The sequence below is a fragment of the Mustela putorius genome, unplaced genomic scaffold (assembly GCF_011764305.1).
Source record: "Mustela putorius furo isolate JIRA1106 unplaced genomic scaffold, ASM1176430v1.1 tig00003854_pilon_pilon_pilon, whole genome shotgun sequence".
In the NCBI taxonomy this organism is placed as follows: Eukaryota; Metazoa; Chordata; class Mammalia; order Carnivora; family Mustelidae; genus Mustela; species Mustela putorius.
In genome coordinates, this window is record NW_025422006.1 from 4930568 (window position 1) to 4947907 (window position 17340).

A 17340-nucleotide genomic window follows, 5' to 3' on the forward strand; every position below is an offset into this window, starting at 1 on the left:
AGGAATATACAACCTACCAAGACTGAATCATAAAAAGAGAGAAAATATGAACAGATCAATTATTGTATAAAAACATCAAATCAGTCATCATTCCAGGGTGCCTGGCTGGCTCAGTCAGTAGAGCATATGACTCTTGATCTCAGGATTGTAAGTGTGAGCCCCATGTTGGATATAAAGATTACTTAAAAATAAATAAAATCTTAAGGAAAAATCTTAAGGAAAAAGGGAGGGATTTATTCCAGGCATGCAAGGATGGTTTAAATTGTACGTCAACCAACATGATACAACACATTAACTGAACAAAGGATAAAAATCATGATCATCTCAATAGATGTAGAAAAATCGTGACAGGGCGCCTGGGTGGCTCAGTGGGTTAAGCCGCTGCCTTCGGCTCAGGTCATGATCTCAGGGTCCTGGGATCGAGCCCCGCATCAGGCTCTCTGCTCAGCAGGGAGCCTGCTTCCTCCTCTCTCTCTCTGCCTGCCTCTCTGCCTACTTGTGATCTCTCTCTGTCAAATAAATAAATAAAATCTTAAAAAAAAAAAAAAAAAGAAAAATCATGTGACAAAATTCAACATCCATTTATGACAGAAACTCTCAACAAAGTACATATAGAGGGACACTACCTCAACATACTAAAGGCTGTATGTGACAAGCCCACAGCTGATACTACATTTGGTGGAGAAAATCTGAAAGCCTTTCCTCTAAGATCGGGATCAAAAATAAGGATGACCACCCTTGCCACTTTCATCCAACACAGTATTGGAAGTCCTACCCTGAGAAGTTAGGCAAGAAAAAGAAAAGGCACCCGTGCTGGAAAGGATGAAGAAAAATTGCCACTATTTGTAGATCTTACTAGATACAGAAAACCTTAATGACTTCAAAATACGTTAGAGCTAATCAAAGAATTCAGTGGAAGGATACAAAATCAGTGTACCACAATCTTTCTGTATGCTAGTAACAAGCTACGAGAAAAATTAAGAAAACGTTCCACTTACAGTTGCTTCCCAAAGAATAAAATACCTAGGAATAAATTTAAGCACACAGGTGAAAGACCTGTACACCAAAAACTATCAGGTATTAAATGAAACAAAGTGAAGCATACACAGAGAAATGGAAAAAATAATAGTGCTATCAACTGGAAGATACAGTATTGTTAATATGTCCGTACTACCCAGAGTAATCTGTAGGTTCAATGCAATCCGTCAAAATTCCAATGGGATTTTTCACAGAAATCAAAAATAACAATCCCCTAAAATCTGTGTGAAACCACAAAAGATCCAGAGTAGCCAAAGCAATTTTGAGACAGAACAAAGCTGGTGGAACCACATTCACTGATTTCAAACTATATTACAAACTTACAGCAATCAAACAGTATGGTACTGCCATTAAAAATACACATATAGATCAATGAAACAGAATAGAGAGCCTAGAAGTAAAGCACACACACGATCAATTTACAACAGAGCCATGAACATACCACGGTGAAGGGACAGTTTCTTCAGTAAGTGGTGCTGGGAAAACAGGACAGCCATATGCAAAAAAATGAAACTGACTTACACATAACAAGAATTATTTTAACACGGACTAAAGACTTGGGCATATGATCTGAAACCATAAAATTCCTAGAAGAAAACAGGCAGTGAGATCCTTGACATTGGTCTTGACTTAGGCGTCTGCTCTGAAAAATTATTGCTAGCAAAAGCAAAAATAAACAAGTGTGACTATATGATATGAAAAAGGTTCTACACAACAATGGAAAACCATCCACAAAATGAAAAAGCAACTACATAATGGGAGGAAAAGAAAACAAAACCTGCAAATCATCTCTGTTAAGAAGTTAATACTCACAATCTATAAAGGTCTCCTACACTCAACAGCAAAACAATCCATTAAAAAAAGGGGCCAAGGCTGGGGGTGCCTGGGTGGCTCAGTGGGTTAAAGCCTCTGTCTTTAGCTCAGGTCACGATCTCAGTGTCCTGGGATTGAGTCCCACGTCGGCCCTGCTTCTCTTCCTCTCTGCCTGCCTCTCTGCCTACTTGTGATCTCTGTCAAATAAATAAATAAAAATCTTTTTAAAAAGGGGCGGGGCCCAAGAATTTAGACAGACACTTTCCCAAAGACATATATAGATGGCCAATAAGTACAGAAAAAGGTGCTCAACATCTCTCATCATCAGGGAAATGGGAGATCAAATCCACAATGAGGCCTCACCTCGCACCTGTGAAAATGGCTGGAGTCGAGAAGACCAGAAGCGAGAGTGCTGGTGAGGATGTGGAGAAGAGGGGGCCCTTCAACAATGCTGGTGGGGATGTAAATTTGTGCAGCCACCATGGAAAACAGTGTAGAGGGTCTTCAAAAATTAAAAAAAAAAAAAGGTATATTACCCATCAATTCCAAGTATAGGTGTGTCCATGAAGAAAATAATGCTAAATTAAAAAGATGTGTGAACCCCCGTGTTCACTGCAGCATTACTTAGAGCCCGGATTTGAAAACAGCCAAGTGCTCACTGTGAATAAGAAAATGGCGGCAGGGGTTGGGGTGTCTGGGTGAGCGGTGGAATAGAATTCAGCCATAAAAATAATGAAATTGCCATTTGTGGCAACATGGATGGACCCAGAGGACATTATAGTAAGTGAAATGAGCAAGATAATTACCCGTATGATCTTACTCAAATGTGGATTCTTACAAATAAAACAAACAAAAAACCCCCCAAGAACCCAAACCCTGAAGCTGGTTGCCAGAGGTGGGGTTGGAGGGTGAGTGAAGGGGGTCAAAAGGTACTTCTAGGTAGAAAATCAGTAAGTCTGGTGGATTATGGTAGCATGTGGTAACTACAGTTAGTTAACACGGTGATAGTTGGTAAGAGAGATCTAGGATCCCGGCAAAAGAAAACACGTGCAACTGTTTGTGGTGATGCCTCTCCATCAGATTTACTGTGATCATTTCACAATAAATACAACGACCAGTATGTTGTACACCTGAAACTAACATGTCACTTATACCCTCAGTTTTAACAAGAAAAAGTGGAAGGAGAGGCAGAAAATAGGGTCAGAGAGAGGCAGCGGGAGTACAGTGTTCTCGCCTTCAGCCTCCAGATGCACCCACAGCACCCAGGGACCTACAGATTTGTGAGGTAGTAAATTTGGGTCGTTTAATCCACTACATTTGTGCTGGTTTGTAAACGGTGGCCCCAGAAAGCTCACACACCGCGTCTCAGGAGAGCTCAGAGAAACTAAACCGTGAGGTTGGAGAGGGCAGCTCTGTGAAAGCGGATTAGCGATGTGGCTGTAAAGGAAGGATCTCACTGACGTCCCTTAGGTAGAGTTAAGGCATCAAATGCTGGGTTATCAGAACTGGGGAATAACCGTGTGGAATTAGAGAAGGTAGAATTAATAAAAGGCAGGCTCACTGAAAAGACTGACACGGAGAACAGATGTGGGTGTGGCGACACAGACACCCATCAGACTGCTGACAGATCAAAACTCCAGGCTGGGGGCAGGACTCCTGTGTCTGATGTTTGAAAAACGTCTGCAGTGAATCAGGGGTAGACATGTTGAGGGGAAGTATTTGGAGTAAGACTGATCGGTTTCTTGGACTCAATATGAATGGTAACACATACTGCTGTCCGAAGGCACTCCCTGCTATGGGAAAATGTTCATAAAATAGAAAAATTAGGCTACGAAACAGTGTGCTGTGCTCTTACAAAGAAATAGGTAGGAGAAAAAACTGGAAGGCAAATTCTCAAAATGCTAAATGTATACTGGGCGATGGAATTACAAATGGTCCTTTCTTAAGAAAAAATATTTTCCAAGTTGTCTGTATTAAATATGTAATTAGGAACAAACCTAATAAAAAAAAAGTTTGAAGTGTATCTGTACTGTTTCACACAGCAGACCGTAAACCACTGGGATTAATTACCTGGACAGGAAGTATAGGGTGAGGATGTAACTAGGTAGGAAAGTTTGAGTTGTGAAGGTGGCCTTAACCTTGTATAAATATAAGAATGATCAACCAGAGCTGGAATGAAGCTAAGACAGAAGAGGTCTAGGGTGCAAAATTTTTGAATGGATAAAGAAGATGTGATACACACACACAGACACACAGTAATATTACGCAGCCATAAAAAGAGCGAAGCCATTTGCAGCAACACGGATGGAGCTAGAATATCACACGACATGAAAGAAGTCAGCGAGATGGTGGAGTAGGAAACTAAATATCATCGGGTACCAGGAGTTCAGCTCGATAGTTATCAAACCATTCTCGACATCTACAAACTCAATAGGAGAGAGAAGAGCAGAGCACCAATTCTAGGAACAGAACATTGGCCACTCTCAGGAAGGTAGGATGTGCAGAGAAGTGAATCCGAAACAAGGGGGAAGATAAACCACAGCGGGAGGGGCCAGCTCCCGGGAAGCAGTGGAGCAGCAGAGCACAAAATCAGAACTTTTAGGAGTCTTCTCCACTGAGGGACGTCACTACAGAGGCTAAGTAGGGATAGAGCCCTCACGGGGACAGTGTGGTCTCAGGACCCACAGGGTCACAGAGAGACCAGGGGTGTCTGAGTGTGGCAGAGCCCCCAGGTATCAGAGCAGGGTAGCTCACTGTGGAGAAGGAGCTGAGGAGTGGGCTCTCAGCTTGGGGTTACCTTAAACTGTGATCTGCGGCACAGTCGGGCCATGGCTCTTCAAGCAGGGACACCACAGACACCCCGCAGATCCGGGGAGTCTCCTTCCTTCCTCCTCTGGGAGGAGTAGCACAGGAGTGCGCTGCAGAAATCTGCTGCGTTTGGAGACTCCAAATGGGGCCGAGCGCCAGAGACAGAAATGCTCAGTCACAGGCCAGGTGAGCTCAGAGCGTGGCCGGAGACCAGGGAGATGGAAGGGATTGATTGCCTTTCTCTGAGGGTGCACTGAGGAGCAGGGTCCCAGCTCTTGGCTCCTCTGGGTGGAAACGGGGAGGCCGCCATTTTCATTCCCGTCTTCCAAAGCTCTACGGAAAGCATTCAGGGGAACACAAGCTCCCAAGAGCTAACCTGAGCAGATGACTTAGCCCAGCCCCTGGCAAGGGCGGTGCAATTCTGCCTCGGGCAAAGGCATTTGAGAATCACTGCAACAGGCCCCTCCCCAGAAGATCAGCAAGAACATCCAGCCAAGACCAAGTTTGCTGATCAATCAGAACTGCAGAACTACAGAGCTCAGGGAGAGCAACACACAATTCATGGCTTTTCCCCCTTGATTCTTTACTCTTTCAAAGTTAAATTATTTTTATTTTTTTCTTCTATTTTTTTCATTTTTCATGTGCCTATTTTAACATTTTTAAACTATCCTATCAATACCTTTTTAAAAATCTTTTTTCATTTTCATAGCTACAGTCATATTCTATCACTTCATTGTATTTGACCTTGTTTTTGGTATACATATAGGTTTTTTTTTTTCTTTACAATTTTGGGATACAGTTTCTTCTAACAGATCAAAATACACCCTAAAGCCAGCACATGCCTTTGTTCTTGTCTCCAGCCTGATCACATTCTTTTTTTCTTTTTTCAACCCACTTATCAGTTCCTTTTTTAGAATGTTCTTAATTTTCATCCTTACAATCCTATTCCATCCCTTCACCATGTTTAACCTTATTTGTGTCTATATATAATTTTTTTATTTTTTTAAAAATTTTGGGAGGTAGTTTCTTCTAACAGATCAAAATACAGCCAAAATCAAATGTGTGGCTCTGTTCTGTTCACCAGTCTAATATACATATATATATTTTTTCTTTTTTTTCCTCCTTTCTTCTCCCCCCAGTTTAGGGTCTTCTCTGATTTGGTTACTGTATATTTTTCTGGGGTTGTTGCTGCCCTTTTAGTATTTTGTTCTCTCATTCATCTATTCTTATCTGGATAAAATGACAAGGTGGAAAAACTCACCTCAAAAAGAGAATAAGAGGCAGTACCGAAGGTTAGGGACCTAATCAATATGGACATTAGTAATATGTCAAAATTAGAGTTCAGAATGACAATTACCAAGGTGCTAGCTGGGCTTGAAAAAAACATGGAAGATACTAGAGAATCCTTTCCCAGAGAAATAAAAGAACTAAAATCTAACCAAGCTAAAATCAAAAAAGCTATTGATGAGATGCAATAAAAAATGGAGGCGCATACTGCTAGGATAAATAAGGCAGAAGAGAATTAGTGATTTAGAAGATCAAATGATGGAGAATAAAGAAGCTGAGAAAAGAAACAACTACTGGGCCACAAGGGGAGAATTCAAGAGATAAGTGATACCATAAGATGAAACAATGTAAGAATAATTGGGATCCCAGAAGAAGACAAAGAGAGAGGGAGGGGCAGAAGGTATATTGGAGCAAATTATAGCAGAGAATTTCCCTACTTTGGCAAAGGGAACAAGCAACAAAGTCCAGGAAGCACAAAGAACCCCCCTAAAAATCAATAAAAATAGGTCCACACCCCATCATCTAATAGTAAAACTTACAAGTCTCACTGATAAGGAGAAAATCCTAAAAGAAGCTTGGGACAAGAGGTCTGTAACATAAAATGGTAGAGATACTAGACTGGCAGAAGATCTATCCACAGAGACCTGGCAGGCCAGAAAGAACTGGCATGATACACTCAGAGCAGTAAATGAGAAAAATACACAGCCAGCCGAGTACTATATCCAGCTAGGCGGTCATTGAAAATAGGATAGATATAAAGCTTCCAGGACAAACAAAAACTAAAAGAATTTTCAAACACCAAACCAGCTCTACAGGAAATATTGAAAGGGCTCTTCCAAGCAAAGAGAGAGCCTAAAAGAAAGGAACAGAGACAATATACAGTAACAGTCACCTTACAGGCAATATGACGCACGAAACTCCCTATCTTTCAGTAGTTACCCTGAATTTAAATGGGCTAAATGCCCCAATAAAAAGACACAGGGTATCAGAATGGATTAAAAAAAAAAAACAACAAAACCCATCAATATGCTGTCACCAAGAAACCCATTTTAGACCCAAAGACACCACTAGATTTAAAGCGAGGGGGTGGAAAACAATTTACCATGCTAATGGACATCTAAAGAAAGCTGGAGTGGCAATTCTTATATCAGATCAATTAGACTTCGAGCCAAAAACCATAATAAGAGATAAGGAAGGACAATATATCATACTCAAAGGGTCTGTCAAACAAGAAGATCTAACAATTTTAAATATCTATGCCCCGAACATGGGAGCAGCCAACTATATAAACCAATTAATAACAAAATCAAAGAAACATATCAACAATAATACAGTAGTAGTAGGGGGCTTTAACACCCCCCTCACTGAAATGGACAGATCCTCCAAGCAAAAGATCAACAAGGAAATAAAGGTTTTAAATGACACACTGCACCAGATGGACATCACAAGATATATTTAGAACATTCCATCCCAAAGCAGCAGAATACACATTCTTCTCTAGTGCACATGGAACATTCTCCAGAACAGATCACATCCTGGGTCACAAATCAGGTCTCAACCAGAACCAAAATATTGGATCATCCTCTGCATATTTTCAGACACAATGCTTTGAAAGTAGAACTCAAGCAGAAGAGGAAAGTTGGAAAGAACTCAAATACATGGAGGCTAAAGAGTATCCTACTAAGGAATGAATGGGTCAACCAGGAAATTAAAGAAGAATCTTTAAAAAATTCATGGAAACAAATGAAAATGAAAACACAACTGTTCAAAATCTTTGGGACACAGTGAAGGCAGTCCTGAGAGGAAGTATACAGCAATACAGGCCTTTATCAAGAAACAAGAAAGGTCTCAAGTATACAAACTAACCCTACACCTAAAGGAGCTGGAGAAAAAACAGCAAAGAAAACCTAAACCCATCAGGAGACAAGAAATAATAAAGATCAGTGCAGAAATCAATGAAATAGAAACCAAAAGAACAGTAGAACAAATCAACTAGGAGCTGGTTCTCTGAAAGAATTAGTAAGACTGATAAACCCCTGAAAACTATTCCCCTAAGGTCAGGAACACAGCAGGGATGTCCATTATCACCACTGCTACTCAACATAGTACTAGAAGTCCTAGCCTCAGCAATCAGACAATGAAAATAAAAAGCATCCGAATTGGCAAAGAAGAAGTCAAATTCTCATTCTTTGCAGATCATATGATTCTTTATGTGGAAAACCCAAAAGACTCCACTCCAAAATTGCTAGAACTCATACAGGAATTCAGGAAAGTAAAGGATATAAAAAGGATATAAAATCAATGCACAGAAATCAGTTGCATCTCTATACTCCAAGAGCAAGACAGAAGAGAGAGAGATTAAGGAGTCGATCCCATTCACAATTGCACCCAAAACCATGAGATACCTAGGAATAAACCTAACCAAAGAGGCAAAGAGTCTGTACTCAGAAAACTAAAAAGTACTCATGAAAGAAACTGAGGAAGACACAAAGAAATGGAAAAACGTTCTGTGCTCATGGACTGGAAGAACAACTGTGGTGAAAATGTCTACGCTATCTAAGCAATCTACACATTTAATGCAATCCCTATCAAAATACCACCAACTTTTTTCAAAGAAATGGAAGAAATAGTCCTAAAATTTATATGGAACCAAAAAAGACCCTGAATAACCAGAGGAATGTTGAAAAAGAAAACCAAAGTAGGCGGCATCACAATTCCAGACTTCAAGCTCTATTACAATGCTGTCATCATCAAGACAGTATGGTACTGGCACAAAAACAGACACATTGATCAATGGAACAGAATAGAGAGCCCAGACATGGACCCTCAACTCTACAGTCAACTAATCTTGGACAAAGCAGGAAAGAACGTCCAGTGGAAAAAAGGCAGCCCCTTCAACAAATGGTGTCAGAAAATTGGACAGCCACATGCAGAAGAATGAAACTGGACCATTTCCTTACACCACACACAAAAACAGACTCCAAATGGATGAAAGACCTCAATGTGAGACAGAAATCCATCAAAATCTTTGAGGGAAACAGAAGCAGCAACCTCTTCGACCTCAGCCACAGCAACTTCTTCCTAGAAATATCACCAAAAGCAAGGGAAGCAAGGGCAAAAATGAACTACTGGGACTTCATCAGGATAAAAAGCTTTTGCACAGCAAAGGAAACAGTTAACAAAACCAAAAGACAACTGACAGAATGGGAGAGGATACTCACAAATGACATATCAAGTAAAGGGCTAGTATCCAAAATCTAGAAAGAACTTATCAAACTCAACACTCAAACAGACACATGAAAAAGTGCTCCACATCACTCAGCATCAGGAAAATACAAATCAAAACCACAGTGAGATACCACCTCACACCAGTCAGAATGGCTACAATTAACAAGTCAGGAAATGACAGATGCTGGCGAGGATGCGGAGAAAGGGGAACCCTCCTGCACTGTTGGTGGGAATGCAAGCTGGTGCAACCACTCTGGAAAACAGCATGGAGGTTCCTCAAAAAGTTGAAAATAGAGCTACCCTATGACCCAGCAATCGCACTACTGGGTATTTACCAGATACAAACGTAGTGATCTGAAGGGGCATGTGCACCTGAATGTTTATAGCAGCAATGTCCACAAACCACAATAGCCAAACTATGGAAGGAACCTAGATGTCCATCAACAGATGAATGGGTAAAGAGGATGTGGTGTGTGTGTGTGTACAATGTGTGTGTGTGTACACACACACACACAGTACACATACACAATGGAATACTATGCAGCCATGGGGGAAAAAAAAACCCAAATCCTGTCATTTGCAACAACCTGGTTGACTAGGGGGTATTAAGCTGAGCGAAATAAGTCAATCAGAGGAAGGCAATTATCACATGATCTCTCTGATATGAGGAATTTGAGAGGCAGGGCGGGGTGGCTGTCAGAGGTTAGGGAGGGAAAAAATTTAACAAGATGGGATTGGGAGGGAGACAAACCATTAAACACTCTTAATTTCAGAAAACAAAGTGACTGTTGATGGGGGTTGGGTTGGGGAAGGGAGGGAGGGTTAGGAGGCCCCCGGCTGACGGACACTGGGGAGGGCATGTGCTATGGGGAGTGCTGTGAAGTGTGGTAGACTGATGTGCCCCTGCGGCTAATAATACATTATATGTTAATAAAATAAAAATAAGTCAGAGAAAGTCAGAGAAAGATAAATACCATATGATCCCACTCACAGGTAGATTTTAAGGCACCAAAAAAACGAGCTAAGGAAAAAGAAACAAAGCAAGAAACAGACCCTTAACTAGAGAGAACCACCTGAGGGTGACCAGAGCTGGGGAGGGAGGGAGGGGGGAAGTAGGTGATGCGGACCAAGGACGGGGCCCATCGGAAAAGCACTGAGAAATGTGCAGAATTATTGAATGACTCTGTTGTCCACCTGAAACTGACGTAACACTGCATGGTAACTATTCTGCCGTTAAAATAAAAAGCTTAAGAAAACTTCTGAACACACCAAAATTCAGCAATCCCGGTAAATAAATATCCTAATGCAGTATTTGAAAAACTCAAAGTTTATCCCCCCAAAAAATCCACGATGAACAAAATACCAAAATGTAAATAAAGACAGGATCCACATTTGATCCGCGACGGGTAAGAAGGACTACGTTTCCGACCCATTTTGACAGTTATTTGCTGAGACACAGATTCTCCCAGTGGGCTTGGTCCTAGGCCCAGCAGCCTCAGGGAGCGGGTCAGAAATGCTCACAAGCCCCAACACAGGTTACAAAATCAGAAACTCTGGGGATGGCACCCACGGATCAACACTCCATCCGTCCCTCCAGGGGAGAAGATCACCACGGTACACAACAGATAGGCAAGAACAGCAGCGTGCGTAGAAAACGGATCTCACGCTGACTTCTCAAAGACAACATCATGGAGTCTTCCTAGGACGCTGGCCCAATGCTAAGTTCCTTGCGCGCCTGGGGGGTTTTAATACCCAGCTTTTATAGAGAAGGAAAGTAACCTTGAGCAGGGTTACCTACCTGGCCCGAGGTGGCCCAGCAAGGACACAGGAGACCAAGGAATGGAATCCAGATCTGCGGGGCTGGAAAATCTGTTTTGTTAGCCGCTAGGGAACTGGCAACGTAGGTGGCAAAGGGCAGAGAAGCAGAGGAAGCAAAGGCCTGGGCTTACCCTCGGACTCGGACTCCTCCTCTTCCTCCTCCTCCTCCTCCTCGTTGCTGTCGTCCTCACTCTCTTCCTCTTTGGCGATTTTCTGCCGAGCACTCTTAAACACGGACTGTAAGACGATCGAGTCTTCGTAGATCTGGAGGGTCATAGTGGTACCGGTTACAAACCACAAGCTGAGGACCCGAGATCCTCCTGACTGCTCTGTGATGGGTGAGTCTGTTAGAAACAGTGGGAGTTTTCATGCCTGCGGGAGCCCAACAGGAGAATGCTGAACTCAAACACTGACACATGGATTCTTCTGGGAAAAGCCCATTTGTGGTTGAAATAATGTGTGTGTGTGTGTGTGTGTGTGTGTGTCTGTGTGTACCCACCTGCATGGGTATAAATACTTAGGGAAGGCTGGGCTTCTGTAACATAGCCTCTCATTTTTTGATAACAAAAAGAGTGTTTTAAAAACTGCATTTCTGGGGCGCCTGGGTGGCTCAGTGGGTTAAAGCCTCAGCCTTCGGCTTGGGTCGTGATCCTGGGGTCCTGGGATCAAACCCCGAGTTGGGCTCTCTGCTCGTCGGGGAGCCTGCATCCCCCTCTCTCTCTGCCTGCCTCTCTGCCTGCTTGTGATCTCTGTCAAGTAAATGAATAAAATCTTAAAAAAAAAAAAAACAAAAAACCTGCATTTCTTATTTGAGTTGTTCTATCCAAAACTGTGGTAAACTGACCTGCTTAAATACCCAAAAGCCCTAACAAAATGGAGGCTCGTCTTCAGCATCCGTTTATCAGCACGGGCTGTTACTACTCCAGTCAGTACTTCCCTTTTACTGTCTGCTCACACCTGAGCACATCCCTGCAGAGTTGCCAAGATCTGAAGCTCCAAAATGGTCCCTTCTCTCAAAAAATTAAAAACAGAAGTGCCACGTGATCCCGCAATCCCGCCTCTGGGTATACACCCAAAAGAGCGAGTGCAAGGTTTTGAAGGGAGATTTGCACACCTGTGTCTCTGAAGGGCCAAGAGTGCAAGCAAACCCAGGGTCCGCTAGATGCAGGAACAAAATGCAGTATATACGGAAAATGAATTCTTTAGCCTTAAAAAAGGAGAAATCCTTCCACCTGATACCACAAGCTTGAACCTTGAGGACAGGATGCTGAGTAACAAAAGCCAGTCACACGACGACAAATACAGTCTTCGCTTCTGTGAGGTATCCGAGCTAGTCAAATTCACAGGTTCCCTGGGACCAGAGCAGGGTGGGGGTGGGGGTGGGGCAATGGGGAGGTGTTTCACGGGTAGAGAGTTTCAGCTGTATCAGACGAAAGCATTCTGGAAATCTGTTGGATGATAAAGAGAACATAATACTGAACTGTACCCTCCAAAAGGGTGAAGAGGATACAATTTAGGAGTTTCAACAAATAAAAAACCATGGACAACAACGGTCCTGGCTGTAAAACAGAGTCCTTATTGGAAAGAGGAGCCACAAGCTCCCGAAGGTGACGGGACACCCTGGAGTGAGCACCGCAGGACAGCGTGCGAAGGGGGCAGAGGGTCGGGAGGGGTCCTGGGATGGGGCCGTGGGGGCAGAATCTGCCGGAAATGAGCATTCAGCCGGACAGGAGCAGGTGAGGAGGGTTCCGTCAGGGCTGAGAAAGGAGGGGGCTTTCTAGGGAGGGAGACCACGTGTGTGCATCTGGCATTGTGCCAGGTCAGTTTCTGGCCGGGACCGTGGACTGTGTTGGGCAAGATGCTGCTGTCCGGTGGCCACATAAGAAGTATGCGGGCTCGCTCTGTCCTCCTGCTGGCGCCAGCACGCACGCCCAGGGACGCAAGTGGTCACAGGCCCGGTGTGATTAGACCACGAACTGTTCAGGGGGAGGAGCAGCAGGAAAAGGTGGCTACGGCACGAGAGTAGGCTTGGACTTTGGAAAGCAGCCTAGGGAGACGAAATTCATTCTGGACCCCGATCGCACACGGTGGGTAGGAGACGGGAGGGCAACGAGGGCCGTGAGAGAGAGAGAGAGCGAGCGAGCGACGAGTCCCCAGGATGGAGAAGGAAGCCAGTCAAGAAGCCACTTGTGACTCCACTTCATGTGTGAGATGGGGTGCGGGCAGACACGGAGGCTGTGGCAGGGGGTGGGGCCTGGAGGCCCAGCCGCATGCCGCCACGGGAGGGTGGAGGACACCACCGTGAACCTGGAAATGTACCGTCTTTTCAGAAAAGGTCCATGCAAGGATTCTCATGTTCTCCAGTTTCACGACTGGAATGGCCATGAGGGCGGAAAAAGCAAGAGCGGGAGAGAAACCCAAGGAACTTATTGCTGGCTTGACATGGACACCGGGCAGCAGACACACAGACCACTCCTTCCTTCCCCGTGATACAAGAGCAAGAGCATCGGGCTGGAAATACAGACAGGAGAGAAGGGGCACCTGCACAAGGGAAGCGGAACTGAGGTGCCATTAAAGCGAGAGGCTCCTCCCCTAGTTATTCTTGTCAGCTGAGGGTCACTTGCTCATACACAGTAGACCCGGGGAGTTCTTGATGCAGTCGGCTTGATAAGCATTTTCTGTAAGCCATTAGAGACAGTGGTTCTTTTTTCTCTAGGTTCCCCCCCCTTACAACATAGTAGTTTCACTTCTATTTTCCTCTTAAATCACAGTAGTTTCACTCCCTGATGCAAGGGTGCGGTCAGCAACATGAAGGTGAATATAATCAAATACACAGTCTTGACAAAAGCAGAAACTGTACCTCTAGCCTTTAAGCATTGCACTAAGTGATTTCCTGGAATTCCTCCTCTAATTAGAAGCCAAGCCTTGAAGGGAAGCACAAGTAGGAACTAGCACATCTGCGGTACAAAGAGGCTGGCCTTCATCTCAAAGCGCCAAAGCCTCAATTTACTTGCATACTAGCTTAGGATGTACGTTTTTACTTCTCATTTTTGATTCCACCCGGGGGAGCCGCAATCATTCAAACAGCAGAAAAGTGAAATCTATCACTTAAAAGCGCAGCAGCACAGGGAAGGTTCCACCTTTTTCTGAAAACTGAAGACGTACCTGGGATCCCTCCAAGTTGAAGGTCTGAGCGTTGTGGCAGAGAAGCATGACGTCTTTCTCCAGGTCACCCAGGCTCCGGTACTTGTGATTACGAATTCTTTCCTAAAGCAAATTTCGGATAAAAGAGAGGAAAGAAGAGGAAGAAGGAAGGAAGGGGGAACAAACAAACAAACAATCATTACTTGGTCAAAAAAAAAAAAAAAAAAAAAAGTTTGATTTGATTTTCCCTTTGTCTTCAGAGCAGACAGCCCTGCTAGGGATGTGGGAGTGAACAACTCCAGGGGGCGCCAGTCAGAGAGACCACCCTCCCACGGGGGTCCCTTCTTGTTAGGGGGAAGGAGCAGCACAGGATCGGATGCAAAAGCAGCAAAAGGGTTGGGGGAGGAGTCTGAAACGTCTTAAATAAAATGCAACATAATACAGCAGGAGCTCTCCATGCAGTTCAACAAAATCCACGGAAAGGCCCAAGGATCTCTCCGCCATTTTGGGGACAAGCCCTAGACTGGGGAGGGGTGGGGTAATGGGGGGGCTTTCCATGGTGCTCAGATAAGGATGCCGCTGCCCAGTTCTCACAGTCGGCATTTCAAGGGCTTCCCCTTTCTTTTTTATGAAGTGCGTAAACAAAGTATCTACCTTTATTTTTTTGAAATCCACCGGCTTCCTAATTAATTCATAATATTCTGGCAATTCTTTCCTTGAAGGTAACTGAATGAAGACTTCACTGAGCTGCCGCCCTGAACTGTAGGGTAGGAGAGACAAACAGACACAGATCCGATCATACGCGACGGAGGAAAGGGTTTGATTTCAGAAAATGCCCAAAAAGCAAAGAGCACCCGATGCCTGTGGACGTGGGGGCCCTTTAAATCAAGAAAAATCCCACATCCGTACTGGAGATGCGTGTTCCTTGAGCTCACTCCAGAATCACATTAAAATGCCATTAGATCCCCACTTCTGTCACACACAGGACATGGCAGGTCCACTGTGAGTTCCTCCTTCAGAGTGAACACGGCTCTGCTTTTTGACAGAAATCTTCACAATGTCGTATTCAACCAACAATTCCATTTTTAAATGAATAGAATTGAATTGGTTAAAAAAAAAAAAAAAGTACACAATGGCTTTATTTCCATACTCCTTTGTCTCAAACTCCCTGTCTACTTAGAGCATAGTATGTTAGAATATACTCCGGAAACTCAGATGAAAAGCCTTTGTGTGTCTTTCTTTTCTGTCTTATTCCTTTCAGAGTATTTTACACATGGTGAACCATGCATACCTTTATGAGTATTTGCCCGAGGAACCCCTTCTGATCGCCTAACCGCACTCGTGTGCGCACGGAGCCCCTTGGGCAGGAAAGACCTGACCTCTGTAGCAAGCGTGGATGCCTCGCATGTCTGGGACGCGTGTGATACCCTCCCTCAAATCCATGGTCGCTTTATTTGAAAGCAAATTTAATAGCAACAAATGCTTCACAATTTAGAACTTTGAAAACCGGTCTCTAATGCATTGTGAGCTTTTAACATCACTTATAGCACTGGAAGCAGGCACGGTTACAGGAACAAAGATACTCATAATTTCGGTTCAAGAGTCTAACGTCTGACTCGGCCTCTCCAGATCAATGGGGCAGCTTGTAGGCAGGCTGGAGTCATTTTTCACAAAAATCTCGCTTCCCTTACAAAGCAGTCTCTACTTCCTTTGTGAAGGCAGACCCACCAAATAAATAAACATACATCACTGGTGTGTGAATTCCAGAAGGTTGAGTCCAGGAGTGTGCAAGCACACTAGAAGCCGTGGCGAAGAATGAGGGACAATATGCTCTTTTAATCCATGGTCCCAGTTGTATAATTAAAAAATATTCATAATGACAGTTATCATAAAAAAGGCATGCGCAGTAACTCAAGCGGTTGCTTAGCAACCAGTGGGGGAAATGCTGAAGAGCATAGGGGCCTGCATAAATTAACTGAAAATCCTCTGTCAAAGGAATGGGCGAGATTTTCTGTTATGCTGGGTCTCGGCTTTATTTTATTTTTTTAAGACATATAGGAGCCTCATGAATATGAAAATCGGGGGCACACACGAGGGGCTGAAAAGCACTGCTGTTTACGAGGGAATTGGGATTTTCAGGTTATTGTGGGAAGAACCAAGGAGGGCCTCCCCACCTACAGCCACCCCTACCCCCGTTCTCCAGGCTGACACACGCGTTTGTACCTCCATCCATTATACCAGAGACTATGTGACAACAGCTGGTTTATTTACTGTCACCTTCACTATAGGCCCACAATTTCTGGTTGGTCTCTTTCCTTCCCATTCTGAGATTTAGATACACAAACGTTTTACCTGTTTGAAAAGGAGTCTCTGAAAGGCAATTTATAGGGATCAGTTTTTCTACTGCTATCCGTGTCCTCTCCACCGTCAGGAAGTCAGACCCCTTTGTAATCTTGGACTGAACACCTGACCCTCAGTGACATCTTTACGCTGTCATTTTGTACATTGCCAACAGATGGTGTCATTTTTCTATTGACGGATTACAAGGACATCTGTGCTCTGTACACCTGTGATGGACAGACTCTCGGTTTCAACTGTACTACTGCTGACGTGAGAAATAAGCCCTTTGCACCAAGAATGGTGATAAAGCACTTTCGAAGTGGAGGGGTGGGGGGGGGTGGGGGACAGCATGGCCAAAACATTCTTGGTCTGATGTCCCTGCCCTTAGTCGGGTTGTGGGAATTCTAGACCCTGTGACAAAACAGGTCGACAATGATCTGTGCTCATAAAGGAGAGAGCTGAACGTTCTGGGACCCAGAAAATAAGACAAAATTTTGATACTGTTTAAAAAGTTACGGTTCACTTGACTCCATATTCCTGTCTTACTTCTCATCTCCCGTCTCACTGAGGACAGAGTTACGGGGCAAACACAAGACCTGGAAGCTACTGGAAAAAGACCTCTTGTGGTTTGTTGGTGTGGTCATCACACAGTCACCTCAGTCTGGCTTTCAAGGCTCTCTTCTGCTCATTCCCTGCAAACCCAGGCTGTACTGAGGACCTGACTCTTCTCACCAGGACAGCCTCTTTCTCCCGTGCCCGGGAAGACCGTGGTCAACCTCCACTTGGTTACTCATCCCCAGTCTCTATGCCTCCCACCATACTTCAAGAAGCCATTCTCCATGAAAATGGGAAGGAATTCTTACT

The 17340-nt window shown here is 44.0% G+C and overlaps 1 protein-coding gene across 7 annotated transcripts in view; it reads right to left on the reverse strand.

Moving 5' to 3' along the window:
- The window catches only part of SMARCA2 (SWI/SNF related, matrix associated, actin dependent regulator of chromatin, subfamily a, member 2), a 179535-nt gene that overhangs the window by 14477 nt on the left and 147718 nt on the right, over positions 1–17340 (reverse strand). For all 7 annotated transcript variants that reach the window (XM_045065039.1, XM_045065045.1, XM_045065043.1 and 4 more), the window contains 3 exons: positions 14791–14896; positions 14158–14259; positions 11124–11256 (listed from right to left, as the gene is read on the reverse strand). In XM_045065039.1, the coding sequence (XP_044920974.1) occupies positions 11124–11256; positions 14158–14259; positions 14791–14896 (341 nt within the window). The remainder of the gene's footprint in view (positions 1–11123; positions 11257–14157; positions 14260–14790; positions 14897–17340) is intronic.